At 41.3% G+C, this 21,685-nt stretch overlaps 1 protein-coding gene across 2 annotated transcripts in view; it reads right to left on the bottom strand.

Annotated features, from left to right (window-relative positions):
• The window catches only part of SEPT9 (septin 9), a 342,062-nt gene that overhangs the window by 270,802 nt on the left and 49,575 nt on the right, over window positions 1–21,685 (bottom strand). Inside the window, exon 1 of one of the 2 annotated variants that reach the window (XM_027850049.1) lies at window positions 4,484–4,531. The exons of the other annotated variant lie outside the window; for it this stretch is intronic. Within the exon in view, the coding sequence (XP_027705850.1) occupies window positions 4,484–4,505 (22 nt within the window). The 5' untranslated portion in view covers window positions 4,506–4,531. Of the gene's footprint in view, window positions 1–4,483; window positions 4,532–21,685 lie in introns of those variants that run through there. 2 annotated transcript variants of the gene reach the window in all.

Consider the following 21,685-nt stretch of genomic DNA (forward strand, 5'->3'; position numbering starts at 1 on the left):
TCATACAGAGGCGATGTTCAGCTCCACAAGGTTCCCACATGAGGCTAGCCAAAACCAGAGTCATTGTTCACCTTACATTTGTCCAGACCCCCCGTGCGCAGGGAGGTGGCGTTGGAGCAGGGCGACCCCTGTCCGCCGAGTAGGTGAAGTTGGTGCAGCCCCATGTCGGGAATGTTCACAGCAAGGGCAATGTTCCAAAATCGCATGCAGCCCCCCCTGGCTGTCACCACGGGACCAACAAAGCAGCTGCCACACGGACAGTCCTGCGAAGTCACACCCCACCATTTGCACAGTCCCGTTGTTTTTCACCTGGAGGTCAAATTCATCTCTTACTTCTCCCGGGCAAGTATTGTCAAAAGATGTCATCTGTTCCCCAAATACTTTCCATCTCCCTGGCTCAAAACAACCGTGTTCCGGGAGCCAAGGGGAGATCCTTCTCTGTCGTTTTCTTATGACGGGATACGCCTCAGAGATCTCTTTTTCCGATATTGAAGCTCCAAGCTTACCAGCGCTAAACTCTTGGAAAAGTAATTTTCTGCTTGTGGAGCCTTTTCCTCCTGCCCCATGTTGGGTGCCAGCTGACACTGCCGCTGCAGTGGTGAGCATGAGACCAGCTCAATACTCTTAACCCGGAGGCGCATTGATGAGGCGGGAGACAGCAAGATGGCAGAAGCTCTGTTTATTAAGTGCTAGTAGCTTTCTTTTATATCCTTAGTAACACCAAATCAAAGTATGATCTCCAGGTGACAGCCAATCACCAAGTCTGCTGGACACCTGGAGCCCTCGTGTCAGGGGTATGAGTAAGACTTTTCTCCCAATGAGAGGAGAGCCGAGCTAACCGTGGGAGCTGCGTGTCAGTAAAGGAGAGGTCTTGTAAGACTTCCTTGTTTTTGCCACGCAACAGGTTGTGACCCTCAGCTTCTGCCAAGAGAAGCTAGAACTCCCATGAGAAAATTACCCTAACAAATTTTGAGCAACTTAAAGATCATAGGAACAGAGATTGAGAGCGGGAAAGAATCACGGAAACCATACAGTTGAATCCCTTCGTTTTATAGATGAGAAAAATGGGGCCCAGTCATACATGTATTAAGTAAGAGAACCAAGATCACAGGATAAAGGAACAGGACAGCTTTAGGGGGAGAGGAGAGGGAACCCTATTAGCTGCTCATTACTGCTTATGGAGAAACACAGCTCAAATATAAAGCCATAGAAATGGAACAAACCTTTGAAATTTAGTCCAACCCTCTCATTTTATATATTAGGAAACTAAAATTCAAAGAGGTTCAAAGTGATTGGCCTAAGGTCAAGCGGCAAAAGATCACCCAGTAAAGTCTAGACTAGATTCCAGGTCTACTCACTCCTAGCTAGTACCCCTCTTTTTGAAAATGAACATGTTAGCAGATCTAAGCAATCCTTCATGCCAGAATGCCATTTACTTAAGCAAATAGTTCAGTGAATTTGGGGTCAGTTTTTGTTTTGTTTTGTTTTCACCAGATGAGTGATTTCTACAGGTAGAGAGCTCCCAGTGACAAATTTCCCCATCCACAGAGTCATAAAGCCAATATGCGTCAGAGTCTATAGTTGAATCCAAAGTCTTCTTCCACTCAGAGGCTGGATCTCTAGCCACCACACCATATTGCCTCTCTCATTTTTGGTGAGTTTTTAAAAGGAATGGAGAAGAATTAGCCATTTGCCAAGATACTATGTTTTGATTTCATGAAAGTTGGTAAATAAGGTCTCTGGAGTCTTGGCTAGACCTCTGTGTTGATGCACAATCATAGAATGTTAGAGCTAGGAACCTGAGTAAGTATCTGACCTCTCCTCAAAGTCACTCATATCTTTCTCCCCATTCTCATTTTCATTCTTGATCCCATCTGAGTTTCAGTTTCCTTATCTGTAAAATGGGTGAGATTGGGACTAGAATCTTCCCTTCTAGCCCTAACATTCTTTGAGTTCTGGTCTATTACCATCACATTTCAGAGTAAGAAGTCAAGTCAACAAGAATTTATGAAGTCTCTACTATGTGCTTACCACTGGAGATACAAAGAAAGGCAAAAAACAGTGCCTGCTTGAAAGAAGTTCACAGTCTACTGGGGGGAGACAACACGCAATAAATTATGTAGAAACAAGAAATACACAGGCTAAATTGGAACTTATCTCAGAGGGAAGGCCCTAAGATTAAGAAGAATTGGGAAAGGCTTCTTACAGAAGGTGGGACTTTAATTGAAACTTGAAGGAAGCCACGGAAGCCAGTAGGTAGAGATTAAGATGGAGAGTATTCAGGGCATGGGAGACAGGCAGTGAAAAATGCCTGGAATCAGGAGTCTAATATAAGGAACAGCAAGGATTGTTGTCACTGGATGGAAGAATATGGGCGGTGGGGGTGGCAGAGAATAAAGTATAAGAAAACTGGAAAGATAGGAAGGGGTCAAGTTATGAATGACTTTTAAAATCAAACAGAGGATTTTATAAGTGATCCAATGGGGTTGTTGAATAGGAGGGTAACATGGTCAACTTGTATTTTAGGAAAATCAATTGGACAGCTAAGTGGAAGATGGACTGTAGGAGAGAATAGAGACAGAGAGACCAATCAGCAGGCTATTAAAATAATCCACAACGTGGTGACAGTGGCAGAGTAGAGAAAGGGTCTATTATGAGAGATGGTCTTAAGGTAGAAATGACAGGACTGGGTAATAGATTGGCTATGGTGGGGAGGGGGGCAGGGCGAGAGAGAGTGAAGAGTCGAAGATGATGGATGACTGGGAGGATATGGTACAATGGACATGAATAGGGAAATTAGGAAGATGGCAGACAGGGCCTGACTACCCCACTGGGTACTTAGGCATATGCCAACTACTCTTTTGAGATAGCCTATGCTTTTAGAATCTAGAACTGGGGTTGCAAACTAAGCCCCCATTTACATTTTTAAATAAAGTTTTATTGTGCTTATAAATGTCAAAACCATAGTTTGCCCACCCCTGGGCTAGAGTAAGAGGACCAGCAGTTGGCTCATTCAATTTAATCTACCCATACTGCTAGATGCTGGATACCTCCCAGCTCCTCACTATCCTGCTACAGAAAAACATGCTCTCCACTTCTCCTCCAGGCTGTGTTTGGTTAGGCAAGTTGCTGTATACCTCTGTGCATTTAAGACGTCTGTCAGCGACTACAGAACCACAGTCAAACTGCCCAGCTGGCCCACATCACCAAGCTCAAACATGGAAAGTACAAATAGGTTTCAATACCAGCTGTTGCCCTCCACCCTGACTGCGTGGCTGCTTCGCCTCCCTGTGGTCTTACTTGTAGGGAGAGAAAGCAGAGACATACACAGAAGCCCCTGTCAGCAGTGCCCAGAGCAGCCTTCCTTGCCAATCTTAACACTAACTCTAGGCATGCATTCCAACTTTGAAAGGACCCATCCCTCAGAAGGATCCCTGAGGTAATACCTTCCCTTGGCCTCCAGTACAGATAAATAAGAAGCAGACATTGACAACCAGTAGCCAACAACCAAAGGAAATGCAACAGTAGTCTGTGCTTCCAGTACTGACAGTGAATGCTTGAAAAATTCAGAATACCTGAATCTTTCACCTCTTCTCACTTCCTTCAAGAGCCCTTAAATTTCCTTTTTTACCTTATCCTGCCAATTTGGGCTCAATGAAAATTATTTACCCATTCCCCACCCTCCTCTCAGGCATCCAAACATCTATATGTTCCATAGAATCCCATGATGCTTTCTGAGTAGACTCCCCAAAACTGCCACAAAACTTTCTGTGCAGTTTTCAGATTATTTCTGAAGTCACACATCTCAAGGTGAACACAGTTTCTACACTGTACCACCACCCCACCACCCCCCAAAAATGGTTTTTCCACCTAAGCTGTCCCCATCCCTCCCACCGTAGGCAAAAATTCCTCCCTACTGGGAAGAGACACACAGGCCCTCGTTGGGGTGACAGCAGCTTCATCTCCTGTAATCAGGTTCCCCAAAAAAGAACATAAATACTACTTCACGGAAGAGACCAAGACGACCTTGAAAACGAATCTTGACAAACGGCAAAAAGACAAACCACAAAGACAGGCAAACCAACGGACCAACCAAACTGACAATTACAAAGCTCCCCCCATCCGCCTGTCCCCAGCCCCAGAGTTAACAGTCTCAGCCTTCACTGTCCTCTCAGGACTCAGCGTGGCAGATTGGGAAATGAACAAGAGAACGAGCGAATGGAAGAAGAAGCGGGTCTCAAATGAAATCCAGACGCCGAAAAAAGCTGCGCGCCCCACCTTCACTCCCCCAGCCCCCCTCCCTCTGGAATGACACTAAGTCCAGAAAATTTGGAAGGATCAAGACTAAAAGCAGAAAAAGTTTTTAGAAAAATGAATTAAACTGACCCTCAGCTGCTTCTTTCCTTCAACTTCAGTGCTGTGAGTCAAAGGGATGGGGGAAGGGTAAGAAGTAATAAATTGGGGGGGGGGGTTGATTGCCTACCTGTGATCCGGTCTCTCTCCATTACTACAGGATATATTTAGCAGCAGCAGGAGTATCAAGGCCTTCCCTTTTTTTTTGGAGGCGTCCCTTTTCTCACCTCCCACTCCCTCCCTCTTTCTGCCTCCTCCTCTTCCTCCTCCTCCTCCTCCAGAACAGCTCTTTGTCTGGTCTAATTTCTTCAATCTGTTGCAATCATGAATGCATACAAATTACCACATTTCCATGTGCTGATCATATGTTTGTGCTCTAAACTGAAGTAGCATTGTCTCTTTGAAACAGTAGAAAAAAGAAGAAAAGGAAGAGAAATAAAAAGCAAAGGGAGAAGGGGCTGGACATATGACCTGAAAAAAATCCAGCAGCCCCCAAATAGTCCACCCCACGCAGGACTACTGTAAAGTCCAAGTTTTCCCTGAGATGATCTTAAAGCTACAGCCTGCAGTTTCTGGTGCGCATGCCTTTTTTTCTCCACACCTCCCCTCCCTCCGTCCCTCCCTCCTTCTTTCCCTCCCTCCCCCCACCAGTGGCTTGAGTCTCAAAGCTTCTTTTTAATATCCACCAGGAGATGCTTAAGTTAGCTTCTTGGAAACCAACACACAGAATCAAATTCCTGGTGACTTCCCAGGGCCTTTCATTTTCCTCATCCCATGTTATTGTGATTTCCTTTGGTTTAAGTGTTTTAAAAGCCTAGTTCCTGCTTCTCTGTTTTTTTCTCCCCTCTCCTCACAGGCTTTCTGCCTCAGCCAGGTCTGGCATTTCAGCCCCTATGAGAAGTAGCTGGTTGCCTGTCCCCCTCTCTTCAGGTTACGGAGTAACCTCTCCAGGTAACCACTAGTTACACCTGTCTGACAGAATAACATCTTGGGGCAGTCATCTACCCCCATAGGAACATCCCAGTACCCCACCACCACCTCCCTATTGCCCTGTGGTGACAAGAGGCAGCAGGGAAGTCTCCACCCATCCCAAGAGCCTGAGACTTCCTGGAAGATTCCTACCCAACCAACATGAGTCAGTGTGTCTCCAACTGTCCCTTGGGAAAACATTCAATTTCTTCCAGCTGTTTGCCCTCCTCCTCCTCCACACACACACTCAAGCAGTCACGGGGTACACAGTGACAGGGTAGGGGGAAACAGAGAAGAGGGTTCAGAGTAATCTTTTTCAATTACCTGGGGTGCTAGGTACTGATCACCTGCTCTTATATCAGGAATTTGCTGGCATCAGGGAAGAAAAACTGATGGTTGTGATTAGATTAAAAGAAGTGAGAAAGGCTAGGGATGATTAACAGGTTTGTTTTCTAATTTTACTGGAGAAATTCCCTCTGTTCTTTAGCTGTCACCTGGGCATGGACCCTATGACCATCCAAATCCCCCTTCCTCAGGCAAGTTTCATCCATGTTTTCTTCACTCTAAGGGGGCACACTTGTACCAGCTCCACTTAGTTGGAAGTGGGCCAAATCCTCCTCCCAAAAGGCTAGAAACATGTCCCAGATTCTGTCCTTTTATTTTTTAGATCCCTGACACAGAGCTGAAAGAGACTTCACAAATCCGCTCCCCTCTTTTTTACAAATGAGGAAACCAAGACTCAGATTGAAAGCCAAAATTTGAACCCAGATCTGATGACACCAGCTCCATCGATCTTTCCACAGCATCACCCTAACTCTCAGATTCTCAAATATATGTCTGGAAATCTTTCTTGAGCTATATAAATAAGAGGGTCCAATAAGTAACTTCTGGGTCCCAGAAATGAATTCTGAAAAGACCTCAGACACCATGTATTTTAAACCCTACCAAATTTCCTCTATAGCAACCTAAAGCCTTCATCCTACTCCCATGGGAACTTTCTAGTGGACTAGCCTCCTGGGGTTTTCTGTGGTTTGTTTTAGGGGAATCATATAAGTCATTTAGGCATAGACTATTGGCGGTGACTCATTCAGTCAAGGAAAGCCTTTACTGGCAGGAAACATGGGATAGTACAATGCTGCTGAATTTGGAATCAGAGGACCTGAGTTCAAATTCAGCCTCAGACAGTTACTAGCTGGGTGACCCTGAGCAAGTCACTTAACCTGTTTGCCTCAGTTTTTCTTCTGTAAAATAGGGACAGTAATAGCACCTACCTCCCAGGAGTGTTATAAGAATCAAATGAAATAATAATTGTAAGGTGCTTAGCACAGTGCCTGGCACATAGTAAACACTATATATACTATTATTACTATTAAATTGAGTTCTATGACCAGTGTGACTCTGAGCAAATTGCTTAGCCACTCTGGACCTCAATTTCCTCATGTGTAGATGACAAAATTGGACAAGATAGCCTCATAAGTTTTTCTCAAACTATAAATCAAAAATTCTGTGATTTCTTCTTGCCTAGACAATTAAAATAGCCTCCTAACTGATCTTCCTACCATCAGGTCATGTCATTCCTTTACTATAAAACTTTCCATGGCTCCCTATTGCTTACCCAATTAAGTATAAACTGCTGATTTCAGCAATCAATGTCCTCCATAATCCAGCTCCAACCTACCACCTTGCTAACCTTATCTCATTCTATTGACTTCCATATGTTCAACATTTTGGCCTGCTCTCTTTCCTTTTTCAAACTTCCTTCTCCTGTCTTTATGCCTTTGTATACATAGTGCCCCATATCTCATACCTAGAATAGACTCCCCCCATCTTGGTCAGTTTAATAGTAATGATAAGAGCTAATGTTTAAATAGCACTTACTATGTACCAGGTACTATGCTATGCACTTTACAATTATTATCTCTGATCCTCACAAAAAAAAAAAAAACCAGAAACACTGGGAGGTAGGTGCTATCATTATCCCTCTTTTACAGATGTGGAAACTGAGACAGGTTGAAGTTAAGTGACTTGCCCAGGGTCATACAGCTAGTAAGTATCTGAGACTGAATTTGAACTCAGGTCTTCCTAACTCCAGACCTCACTCTATCCACTGGGCCACCTAGCTGCCCAGTTAAAGTATGTTTTATCCAAATCCCAACTCAGATGCTACCTCTACAATGAGGTGCAGCACGTAAATTTGTTCCATGAGCAAAACAGAATTGAAGTAGCTCAAAAGAAACGCAAGATGCTCAAATTTAGAGAATTCACCCCAAATGTCCACATGGACTATTTGTGCCTGACCTGTGGTAGAACATTCCAAGCTCATATTGGTCTGATCAGCCACAGTCAGACACAGTGTAACGTGACTCTAATATAGTGGTGTCATTTTGGTCTTCTTTGAGTACGAAGAACAGTAACCAACCAACCAAGAGCATGTGTAAGCACACACGTGCATACATGTTCGTTCACATATTCATTCATGAAAGATCTTTCCCTCTTCAAATTTTTTACAGCACTTTGCCAGACTCATTTTTTGCTTTGTATTGTTATTACTGTATCATATAATCCTTACCCCCCTCTCAGACTTTTTGAGGGCAAGGACTGAATGCCATTTTTCATCTTTACATCCATCCTTAATGCCTAACTTTGTGCGTAAGTGAATACATGAAGGACTAGTGATTTCATCAGCATATGAAGTCCCCACGTGAGAACTTTCCCTACTAGTAGACATCACAATTCATCTCTAACTTAGAGATGTCAACTTAGAGGTGTCAACAGTAGAGCATGAAACCAAGTATCCCTGACTCTAAACCCAATACTTTTCATATAGCAGCATTTAATAAATACTGGTGTGAGTTGAGATGAATTGATGCAACAACTTTTTTTTAAAAATACCTTTTATTAATATCTTTTGTTTTTACATTTACCTGTATTTGCCACTATATTCCTTCCCCACCCCACTAGAGGGCCAGTTCTTATCACAAAGAATTTTTAAAAGAGAAAGAAAAAAAGTTCAGCAAAAACAACCATCTTATCAGAAAAAGTTTGACATTTCATGCTGTGTTCCACATCCACAGTCATCACTTCTGCAAAGAAACAAGAGGATGTCCCTTCTCATATTTCTTCTTTGAGGGCAAGCTTGGCCATTATAAATTCAGTTTCAATTGTTTTGTTGTTATTCTTTCCATTTACATTTTTATAGCCATTGTGTATACTGTTTTCCTGGTTCTTGTTATTTCGATTTGAATCAGTTCACATAATACTCCCCATGCTTCTCTCTATTCATAATTTTAATTCCTTACAGGACAGTAATCTCAAAAATTGTATCACAACATTTAGCCACTCCTCAACCAATGAGCATTCTACATTGCTTCTAGTTCTTTTTTTTTTCTTTTCACAAAAAAATGCTCCTATAAACATTTTGGTACATATGGAGCCTTTCTCTTTGTCATTGATCTCCTTGGAATACATGCTTAACAGTGTAATACCTGGGTCAGAAGGGTATGAACATTTTAATTCCTGTCTTAGTATAATTTCAAATTGCTTTCCAGAATGGCTGACAAATTCACTGGTTCCCTAACAATGCATTACTGTGCTCATCTTTCCATAACTCCACCCAACATTGGCTACTCTCATCTTTGTCATCTTTGCCAATCTTCATGCATCTTCTTTCAACAAGTATTTGTCAAGTGTCCATTATCTCTGCCCATACTCTACATCAGGTCTCAAGGTCACACTATATAAGGATTAGCTGAAGGAGTTTGGCGATGTTCTAGCCTGGAGAAGAGAAGAACTGGATGGCATCATAATATGTATTATCAGTTTTTGAAGAACTACTATGTGGGGGCTCAGAATTTTTCTGTTTGGCCCCAGAAAGGGGCCCCAGTCTTTATCTGGGGCTGGTCTGGCCCCAGTCTTTACCACCTAATCCAAGCTTCTCATTGGTTGCCATTGGGGAGGAAAGTGGGGTGTGTGGAAAGCAGAGGAGGTCAGATTAGACTCTGAGTCTCTTATCTTCCCCCTTCTCTCTCCCTTTTTCCCCATTCGCTCTCTGTCTCCTTCCTTCCCTCCCTCTCTTTCTCTCCCTACCTCTTTCTCTTCTTCCCTCCTCCTCCGCCTCCCCCTCTCTCTCTCCCTTCATTTCCTGCTCTCTTTTTCTTTTATTCCTCTCATGCTTATATCTCCATTCTCTCTTTTTCTTCTTCATCATCATCATCAATCATCATCATCTCTGGCACTACCTACCTGTGTGACCTTGGGCAATCCCCTTCCTCTCTCTCTGGACATCAGTTTCCTCATTTGTAGGATGAAGGAGTTGAACTAGACAGTCTCCAAGATCCCTTGTGACTAAAATGTTCTCTGATTGTTGGCCTCCAATCCTTCTACCTCAATCCAAAGCCCGCCACAGGGCACTTGGATCTTTCCAGGTGTGTCACAGGATACACGGTTGGAAATGGCTGTATGATGTTACAGGATGATTTGAAAATCTAGAGATCAGTACAATTCTGTTTTCATTGCTATGGTTAATGTAATCACCAAATAATGCCTTGGCTCTTTGGTTTTTTTGCTGCATACTTTGGCAAAATGAGAATTTTCCCCCCAGGTTGCCTAAAAATAAGTCCAGGCAAAGGATAATTTGAAACTAAAAACCCAACAACTCTTCTATGTGGTGAGTGGAGACCTAAGTGAAAGATGGAACAATTTCAAGGGCTAGAAGGGGACTTATGAGATCATCTAGTCCAACTTCCTCTGTCCCATTTAATAGAGAGGGGAAACTAAGGTCCAGAAAGATGAAATGCCCTGCCTAAGATCACATTGCTAATTAGTGGCAGTACTGGGACTAGAATCCAGTGCTCTTAACTCCCAGTTCAGTGCTTTTTTTTTTCCCCAAGTAAGATCACTGCATTTGAGGTCAAGAAGACCTCAGTTCAAATTCTGCCTAACATATTTACTAGCTGTGTGACCCTGGGCAACTGTTACCCTCTCTGTTTCCTCAGCTGTAAAATGGGGATAATAATAGCACCTACCTCCCAAGGTTGTTGTGAGGATTAAATGAGATAATATTTATAAAGTGCTTAGCTCGGTGCCTGGCACACAGTAAGTGCTCTATAAATGTTAGCTCTCATCATCATCATCATCATCATCATCTTGTCTGGAATTAGGCCTGCATGCCACTTTCTGGCCACCATTTCCAAACTCTGCTGTACTCACAAAAGCCTAGCCTAGATGATAGATCATCCTCAACTCTGCCTCTCAGAATCCTCATCTTCCTTTAAGGTTGAGTTCAGGTATCACCTCCTATATGAAGCCCTCCCTGAGATGTGAAGGTGTTAATGCCTTTTCTTTCTTAAATGTGTTGGAAACCCACCATCTTCCACTTCCGTCCCCCAGCGCTTACCCCCACTCCTACCTCTAACTCAGTAAAATGTAACCTCCTTATGGTCAGAGACTTTCTTTCATTGTTGTTGTCTCTCCATCCTCAGCACGTGGTATGATGCTTTACCCAGAATAGGCACATAATAAATATTTGTTGTAAGGTTAGCATTTCTATAGTGCTTTATGGTTTGCAAAGCACTTTGCAAATAATATCTCATTTGAACCACACAACATTCCTTGGAGGTGAATGCTATTATCACCTTCATTTTACAGATTTGAGAAGCTAAGAGAAGGTAAAGGACTTGCCCAAGGTCTCACAGCTATCAAGTGACTTAGACTGCATCCGAATTCAGGTCTGCCTGTCTCCAGGTCCAGCAGTCTATCCATCACACCACCTAGATATCTCTTAATTGAAATGAGCAGGTTGACACTGTAACCAGGAGGGTTTTAAGGACTCTTTATTCATCTTCCCCTGTAATTCATAGTGGATGTGATGACAGCCATTAAAAAGACAGGCATGCTCATCCTATTGCACAATTACTTTATTGAACTTTGCAGATACTGCATTTTTCTTTTTAACAAATTGAATGTTTGTGGCAACCCTGTGTCAAGTAGGTCTATCAGTGCCATTTTTCCAACAGCATGTGTATCTCTGGCACATTTTGACAATTCTCGCAATATTACAAACTTTTTCATTATCATATCTGTTATGATGATCTCTGATAATTGATCTTTGATGTAACTATTCTAATTGTTTTGGGGCACCATAAACCATGCCCATATAAGACAGCAAACTAATCAATAAACATACTGTGTGTTTTGACTGCTCCATTTACCAACCTTTCCTTCTTTTCTCTCCTTCTCCTCAGGCCTGCCTATTCCCTGACACACAGTAATATTGAAGAATATTCTATAAACTTAATTGATAGAGCAGTGGCAGCATTTAAGAGGACTGACCAATCTCCAATTTTGAAAGAAGTTCTGCTGTGGATAAAATGCTATGAGACAGCATTGCATGCTACAAGAGAACTCTTTCTTGTCAATTGACGTCAATCAATGAGCAAACTTCTTTGTTGTCTTATTTTAAGAAATTGCCACAACCACCTTAACTTTCAGCAACCACCACCCTGATTGCCAGGCACTGAGCTAAGCACTTTATAAACACTATCTTATTTGATCCTTACAACAACCTTAGGAGATAAGGGCTATTATTATCTCCATTTTACAGTTAAGGAAACTGAGACTGACAGAGGTTAAGTGACTTGCCTAGGGTCATACAGCCAATGATGTGTCTGAGGCTAGATTTGAATTAGATCCTCCTGACTCCAAGCCCAGCCCTCTGCCCATTGTGCCACCCAACTGCCTAGTTGGCTAGAACACGAAATACGTGAAATTACATGAGAAGTCTGGTAAGATAGGCTAGAGTTAGACTATCAGGTATTTTGTCCGGGAGCTATTAAACTTCAGATGAGGAATAACCTCATTAATTTCTCCCTGAACTCCAGTCCCTATGATCATATGAGATAGACATCTCAAACTTAACAAGTCCACGATGGAATTCATCTCCTCCCCCTCTCTTCACTACTCTTCCAAACTGTCCCATTTCTGTTGAGAGCACCACCATTTTTATTGTCACCCAGGCTGACAACTTCATAGTGGTTCTTGGTTCCTTACATTTCCTCGTCCAATATCTGATATCCAATCTGCTCCCACGCTTTGTCAATTCTTATTCCACATCTTTCACATCTGGACCCCTTACCCTTTGTTCTCCACTTATTTCCCTTATTCATGTCTCCATTTCCTCTCCTAAAGATAATTCTATTGGGGAGGGGGAAGGGGAGAGAGGGGAAGAAAATTTAGAACTCAAAATCTTGTGGAAGTGAATGTTGAAAACTAAAAATTAATTAATTAATTAATTGATGAAAAAGACCATCCTAATAGCCTCCCAATTGGTCTTCCTGTTTCCAGTCTCTTCCCTCTTTAATCCATGCTTCTTATAGCTGTCATGATAATTTTCCTAAAATACATTTTCCCATACAACTCCCCTGCTTAAGAAGTTTCTGTGGTAATGACAAGCAGGTGAATTTCAGAAAAACCTGGAAAGGCTCACATGCGCTGATGCAAAGTGAAGTGAGCAAAATCATACACAGTATCAGCAACATTGTGTGATGATCAACTATGATTGACTTAGCTCTTCTCAGCAATACAATGATGCAAGACAAGATCAAAAGACTCATGATAAAAAATGTTATCCACATCCAACTGATGGAGTCTGAATACAGATCGAAGCATACTATTTTCACTTTATTTCTTTTCATGTTTTTTTTTCCTTTTGTTCTGTTTCTTCTTTCGTAACGTGACTAATGTGGAAATATGTTTTACATAATCACACACACACACACACACATATATAAATATATATGTAAAACCTATATCAAATTGCTTACCATTTTGGGGGGAAGAAGGGAGGGAGGTAGAAAATTTGGAACTCAAAAATTTATATAAAAAAGAATCTTTAAAAATGTCTTTACATGTAATTGGGAAAAAATAAAAATACTTTTTAAAAGAAAAAAATTGCTTGATACCTGAGTGCCTTAAATGTGGCATGCAATTTGGAATACCAAGAAAAAAAAAGTGTCTGTTGTTCCCTACTGCCTCTAGAACATAATACAAACTCCTCAGCTTGGCACAGCTCCTTCAGGTTGGCTCAAGCTGAACTTTACAGACTTATTATCATGTCCCTTACGATGTCCCTTCACACACTCTATGCTTCTGCCCATCTGGCTCACTTGCTCTTCCCCAAACTTAGCATTTCATTACCTTCCTCCATGTTCCTATATCTAGAATGCTCTCCCACATTCTCTTTTTTCTTCTTAGAATAACTAGCTATTATATATCCTCCTAACTAGTCCTAGCCTTAAAGGTCCAATTCAGGTATCACCTTTTATGGGAAAGCTTTTCTGATCCCTCAAGTAATTAGTGAACTCTGCCTCCTCAATTTATTGTGTATCTATTTATCTGGACACATGTTGTATCTCCCCTCAACCCCCATTGTGTCTCCTCTGCTGAAATAGACAGCAAGCTCCTTGTAAGTAGAGATCAGTTTGTTTTGTTTTTGTATTCCCAATGCCTTGTATGCAGTAGCCACTTAATAATTGAATGGAAGATTCACGTAGTTAAAAATAAGGAACTGCAACAAGATCTATTATGCTTCAATTGAACTCAGAAAAGGAGAGGTAGAGATCATGATCTAAGATAAATCCACAGTAAGTACAGAAAAGATAAAAAGAGATGAACTGGGAAATTATGTTATTCAAAAAGGCACCATAGGGGCAGCTAGGTGGTACAGTGGATAGAGCACTGGTCCTAGAGTCAGGAGGACCTAAGTTCAAATTTGGCTTCAGAAACATAACACTCACTAGCTATATGACCCTGGGCAAGTCACTTAACCCAAATTGCCTTTTATAAAAAAAAAGAAAAGAAAAGAATATGATTGTTTGCCAAAAAACAAACAAACAAACAAAAAGGCACCATGGATAATGAATCAGCATCAATACTATATACACACATACATGTATATGTATGCATATGTTTAGCATATATGTATGTGCATATGTATATACACATATAATAACACAGCATCTGAACACTTTAAAGAAAAGTTAATTGAACTGTTTCTCCAGAATGTACTGAGGCTGCTCCCTCTCAGTCTGGGCTTAGAGAACCAGCCAAAAGTTTGGCGAAGGCTTAGGCAGGGAATGCTGGACCACCCAGAATGCCCCAAAGTAGAAAGGGAGGGGAGGGGAGAGGAATTAGTAGATTTCAAACCTTCTGCAATCTACCTTCCTTCACCATCATTGAATTGAAACTCCTAATTGCCAAATCTAACAGCCTTTTCTCAGTCCTCATATTTTTATTTTTTATTTTATTTTTTCCACTTAATAGTATTTCATTTTTTCCAATTACATGTAAAGATAGTTTTCGACATTCACTTTTATAAGACTGAGTTCCAAATTTTTTTCTCCCTCCTTCCCTCCCCTCTCCCTTCCCTACAACAGTAAGTAATCTGTTATAGGTTATACATGCATAATCATATTAAACATATTTGCACATTAGTTATGTTGTGAAAAGTCCTCATACTTCTTGATCTCTCTCTAACCTTTAAAACTCTTAATCACCCTCTCCTTCCTGGAATATTCTTCCTCCTGACCTCTGCCTCTTGGAGTCACTGGCTTCCTTCAAGACTCAGCTCAAATCCCACCTTCTGCCATAGGTCTTTCCAGATTCTCCCTTGCTAGTCCTTTCCCTCCAAGTTACCTTCCATATACACTTGATTTATCTTATATGGACATAGTTAATTGCATGTTGTCTCCCTCAATGATATTTGAGCTCCCTGACAATAAGGACCATGTTTTTGTTGTTGGTTTTTTCCCCTTTCTTTCTGTCTCCAGAGATTAGCACAGTACCTGGCAAATAGCTGGTTTTTAATAATTCCTGGTTGACTGGCTATTTTAAATAATTTTTCATTACATAGCTTTCAAAGAAAAATTTTCCTGTATAGGGAAGCCAAGGGGAAGAAAAACCACTTGAAATTGCCTTAGAAATTATTAGGTAATATGAACAAGAAAAAATAAACCTAAAACTGTTATTATCTCCACTTTGCTTGTGCCACTTTAAAATCTTTCTCTCATTCACCTGAGATTTGGGGTTGGCAATCCCAGGTTCTTAAGCATTCTCTATTAAAGAAATCCTAAAGCTGTCTGAGAATTAACATTTTTTCTTTCTTTTTCCATTTTATCATCCATCATAAGGAAATGAGCTTAGTCAAGGAGCCAAAATCATTTATAGACCAGTCTCTTGACTCCCACAGCTAGCATAAGATAAGTGTTTTGGCCATGTGCTCCTTCATCATCCTCCCTCTAAGGACAGATTTAGAATTGCAGAAATCCATCCCCTGTGCTCCGTGACCAAAGTAGAATTAGGGAATTTTCATAAGCACACAGACAAGGAGCAGTCTGATGTTTCTTATCCCTGCCCAAGGCACTCTCTTGCCTCTGGTCCACAACAGCATCCCACTTCCAGCTCGGTTTCAGAGTTTATTATGAAAAGATAAGCTTTTCTCAGGATAGTTGCCATGCAGAGTCACTACTCAGATATTCCACAGTTAAAAAAAATGTCACTTACATTCACCTGCTTACTACCTGTTCCCCCTTGTTTGGGGGGAACGCATTGGCCTAGCTACAACCTGAGCCACATGTGGAAACAATCTATCAATCCCTACCAGCTAGCAGCTAGCTCTCCTTTGAGGGGTGAGGGGTGGGAAGTAGACAGATAAAAGATCATTCTTCAAAGATGAATAGCCACGCCTGTGGCTATTTCTTCTCTGCCTTCCTGCCTGCTCATAGGCTACTGTGTGAAAGGTATTATACAGCAAAAGGTGTGTGTGTAGTGAACTCCTTCAAAACTGGGGGAAAGGTTGAGTAGTGAAGAGGTTGGAGCTATTAGCTAAAATAGAGTCACAGCCTTACAGCTTAAAGAGAATCTAAAAGTCTAACCCTCTTGCCCAGAAAGCTTAAGAATCACAGAATTTTAGAGTTGCAAGAAACCTCTTCCAAGTAATTCAGCCCATACACTGAATGAAATCCATTGTGACATTCCCAACAAGTGATTGAACATCTTTTGCTTGAGGATTTCAAAGGACAGGGAAATGACCACCTCCAGAGGTAGCTCATTCCACTTTAGGATATTTCCAGCCAGGTGGTGCAGAGGATAGAGAGCTGCACCTGGAGTCATTTTTCTTCAGTCATTCAAATCTGGCCTCAGACACTTACTAGCTGTGTGACCCTGGGCAAGTCACTTAACCCTGCTTGCCTCAGTTTCCTCATATGTAAAACGAGCCAGAGAAGGAAATGACAAATCAGTCCAGTGTCTTTGCCAAGCAAATCCCAACTGGGGTCACAAAGAGTCAGACATAACTCAAAAACGACAACAAAAAATTATTAGAAAGCTTTCTCATACATCAAACATAAATTTTCCTCATTGAAACTTCCACCTAAAGTTCCTATTTCTATCCTTTAAAGCCAAAAAGAACAAATTTAACCCTTCCTCCACATGACAGTACTTTAAATACTTGAAGAGAGCTATCATACTCCTCCACTAAGGTCTCCAGGCTAAAAAGTCTCAGTTCCTCATATGACATGGATTCAAGGCTCTTCACCGTCTGGGATACTCTCCATCTTATCCATGTCTTTCTTAAATCATTGGTGCCCAGAACGGAACGCAATATTCCAGATTAAACCTAAAAAGGCCAGGGGCCATTAACAGTGGAATTTGGTCATGTCTAGATTGCTTTTCACTATTACTTTGGGTTTATTCCATATAGAAGTAGAAAAACTCCCAAAACAAACAAGACAAACCAGCATGCACACACAAGCAAGCCCAATAACAGCCCTCCAGAGGTGCAACAGGACAATCACCTCCCTATTCCTGGAAGGAATGTTTTCCTTCAGGCAACCCAAGATTCCAGTAGTATTTTTGGCTGCCACATCACGCTGCTGACTCATATTGAGTTTGAAGTCAACTAAAACCTCGTAAACTGGCCTTAGGTCACACAGGTAGTAAGTGGCAGAAATGGGAATCAAATCCAGTACTCCCAATTCAGTGTATTTTTCCCTAATCACTGTTTCCAATGATCCATCAGTTTCAGATTTATATAGTACCTTTATCCCTCTTTCAAAAAGATAATAAAGAACTGGTTGTATCCAGTTAGTAGTTTCAGTTGGTATTCAGATGGCCTTCTAAAATTACTTTACCTACTTGGTCTCAAACTCAAATATTGACTGTCTTGTTCCTCTATTGAATTAAAGAGGTAACAAAAAACAGCTGCAGCCTTACCCTACCACTCCAAAGCCTACCTTCTCATGGAGCCCTCCCTCATCCCTATCGTCTGCAGTCCCCTCCACATTCTCACGGCAGTCCCTTCTGCAGTACCTGTCTGATGGTCCTCTGACCAATAAATTTGGAGCTGCCTGCAGCCCTCCTCAGTGTGAGTGCACAGGATCCCAGCCCTTGCAGATTGACTACATTCCACGCTTGAATCCTCTCTCAGCTTTTTATTTTTCCCCCAAGGTTGCTATGTTCCTAGATAAATACATTTTGCCTAATCTCTGAACTTGTGGTCTGATATTGAGCATGCTTGTGTGAGCATGCTAGATTATCTTGTTTGTTTTGGGAGTTTTTCTACTTCTGTATGGAATGAAACCAAAATAATAGTGAAAAACACCCCACATATGACCAAATTCCATTTTTGATGACCCGATACTCCTGGTGATTCATCCTGGTTCTAGTCCAAATGAGGAGCACTGTCTCACAAAGTATTTCTAGGAGCAGGCAATAATCACTGCTACTGTAGGTTCTGAGTTCGTAGTTACCTCTCTGTTTTTCAGGGTCACACACAGAAGGTAGGGACATATAGCACATGGTACAGAGAAGTAAGACTGGGAGTTAAGAATGACAGAATTTAGAGTTGTAAGGGACCTCAGGACCCATCTAGTCTAATCATATCTGAAAGGAATACTCACTGTATAAAAACCAACAAGTGGTCATGTGGTCATTCATAGTTTGCTTGAAGAACTCAAATAAATGGAAACTCACCACCTCTGCAGGCAGGTCATTACACTTGGACAGCTCTAATTATTAAGACTTTTTTTGTTGTTGTTGTTTTCTAAAATAAGCCAAAATTTGCCTTTCATCTTCTATCCATTGAATCAGGTTCTTCTCTGGGGCTCAACAGAAAACAAAGGTAACAACCGATGCTTCCTCTACATGATGGCCTTTGAAATGCTTAAGACATCTATCACATACTCCCAGATTCTTCCCCAGCCTGAATGTTCCAATTCCTTCAATCAATCCTCCTATGACATGGACTCAAAGTTCTTTGGTATTCTGGTTACCTTCTCTGGATGCCCTCCAGTTTATCAATGTCCTTCTAAAACAGTGGCACCTGGAGCTAAGCACTATTCCACATGTGATCTCATGGTACTATGCAACCTACTTATTTCTGGATAGTAGGAAGGTCAAATACTTTGGCCACATAATGAGAAAACAGGACTCATTGGAAAAGACCCTGATGTCAGGAAAGATTGAAGACAAAAGGAAAAAGATAGAGAGTAACAAGGAAACAATGAACATGAAGTTGGACAGACTCGGAGAGATAGTGGAGGATAGAAGGGCCTGGTATGCATGTGTCCATGCTGTCACAAAGAATCGGACATGACTGTATGACTGAACAACAAAATGCCTTTCTTAATGCAGCCCACAGACTGGATGACCTCTTTGGGTTTCCATTTCACATAGCCAACTTAATTAAGCTTGCAGTTCACTTACACCCCCCAGTTCTTTTTCAAACAAATGTCTTTCTCACCATTCCTCCCCACTTCTTGCCCTTATCTGGTAGTTGTGAAGTTAATTTTTTTGAAGCAGAGGGTAAGACTTCACATTTATTCCTACCAAACTTTATCTTATTAGATTTAGCCCAGTGATCTATCTAGCCTGTCTTTTTGGATACTATGTGTGCTAACAATAGCTCCCAGCTTTGGTATTTGCATATGTGATGAGCATGTCATCTATGTGCTCATCCAGATAACTGATAAAAGTGTTAAGTAACCTAGAGCCAAGTACAGATTCCTATGGTACTTAATTGGAGACAAGTGGGCATTGAGACATTAATGACTATTCTTTAAGTTGTACCATTCAGCCAGTTCCAAATCTATCTAAACTGAATTATTTATCTATTACACATTTCTCCCATCTTTCCCACAAAAAGAATAAGAGATATTTGATTTAAAAAATTTTGGTTAAAACCAGAATTTTCCTGTTCTACTAGTTTGATAACCCCGTCAAAAAAGAAATAAAGTGAATTTGGCTTGACCTGTCCTTGATGAAACCCTGCTCACTCTCTCTTTATCTCTCTCTCCCCTCTTTTCTGGGATCAGGTTCCAGTTCCACCACTAATTCATCATTTCACCTCAGGAATGACACTTTCTAAACCCCAGTTTCCTCATCTGTAAAATGGGGGTTACATCCAGATGATTTCTAAGGTCCCTTCTGATAATACTTGACATTTATATAGTACTTTAAGGTTTCCAAAGCACTATAAATAAATCTCATTTGAGCTTCACAATAAACTTAAGAGTATTTAATAGTATTATTTTCCTCTGTCATATGATCACTATTTACCAGGGTTCTCCCTCCCCCTGCCACAGGGGTTAGATTAGTGGTAATTAGGTGGGTAGAGCACTGGTCTCTGGAGTCAAGAGGACCTGAGTTGGAATCCAGCTTCAGATACTTACTAGCTGTGTGACCCAGGGCAAATCACTTAACCTCAATTGCCTCCAAAAGATGTGGGGGGGGGGGGGGGGGAAGCATATGGGTTAGGCTAGCTGAGGTTTGTTGTTTTTTTTTTTTTAACTTAAAGGCAAGAAAAATGTTCCTAAAATTTGATTGATCCAGACGGCCTTGGCTCAAGTGGGTAATCAGGTAGAGCAGGGGTGTTGTGAATTATGTCTTCTCTGATTCAAACCTCAGTATACCCAGACTTACAAATAACTTGAAACAAAAGTGGGAAAGTCAGTCAGCAACCTCACTGCACGGGAAGCCCAAAATAAGCACTTGAGGGAAGGAGAAGCTGCAACAAAGAGACATGGCTGGGCAAAGAAGAAGGGATGTGGCCTTCAAAATGATGATTTCCTGCTGTCTCATAGAGAAGAAACCTCTACATTCACAGCCTCAGAAGAAAGAAGTCAGAGGATTTATATAGATTTAAGTTTGGGAAAAGTGGTCAGTTATCAAGACAACATCACCTTTAAGGTGAAATTAAAGGCCTCTGACTTCACTAACTGTAATTCCATTATTCAATTCAAATCATCACCTATTCATTAAGTGGCTACTATGGGTGAAGCCCTTGAGATGCTAGGTGCTTGGGATAAGAAGATAAAAAAGAAGCAACTTCTGCCTTTATTCTACTGGTGAGATAAAATATAGGCACAAGTAAGTAAATACAAAGTATATATAAAGTAATTTTTAAAAAGAGGTTTTTGATCTTTGTAAAAATTCACTTTTGTTTCCAAATTCATCGTCCCTCAACCCCTCTCCAGAGAGACAAGTTTTTTTAAAGGGGATGGGGGGGGGGGAAGCAATTCAGCAAAACTAACCAAATCATCAACCAAGACAGAATATTTGCAATGTTCCCACCCGCAGTCCACTGTCTCTGCAAGGAAGAGAGGGAGGTTCTTTTTTTTTTTTTTTACTCCTTTTTGGCTCTTCTTCCAGGCCAAGCTTGATCATCATAACTCCTAGCATTCAATTTGGGTTTTTTGTTTTGTCTTTGTTCTTTCCATTGACATTGTCATAATCATTATATAAAATAATTTCAAAGGAGAGCAAGTGCTAATACCTGGGGGGAGAAAGAAAGGTCTTGTGTAGGAGATTACAGCTGAGCTGTGCCTTTAAGGAAACTAGAGATTCCATGAGGTAGAAGTAAGGAGAGGGGATGATTGCCAGTTCAGGGGGGCTGTCACCCTCTGGGACAGAGGTGGAAGTTGGAATGGTATGTACTAAATTATCATAACTCACCATGACTATTGGCTGTGGATTGATTTTTAGACTTTTCAGTTCTGAAAGCCTTTAATGTATTGATCTTTGCATCATGACATTTAACAAACTGTAGAAACTTCCCTAAGGGGACTTTGTAGTCCTGTTAGAGTATACAGATTCTTCTAAACTCTCATTTTCCTTATAAGAACTAGAGGAGAGGTGATTTAGTTAATCTTTCGGATTCCTGCTAATGGAGAAATTGGATTAATTGAGATCCTTCTTTACTGAGATTCTGTGATTTTAGGGAAGAAACTGGGAAGATTTCTCAGTCTGCTGGAGGGGCACCCAGAGAGCCCACACAGAAACCAAAGAAGAGGATTTCATGCTGTCAGCAAGT

This window comes from Vombatus ursinus, unplaced genomic scaffold, assembly GCF_900497805.2.
Source record: "Vombatus ursinus unplaced genomic scaffold, bare-nosed wombat genome assembly UNPS02008996.1, whole genome shotgun sequence".
Taxonomy (NCBI): Eukaryota; Metazoa; Chordata; class Mammalia; order Diprotodontia; family Vombatidae; genus Vombatus; species Vombatus ursinus.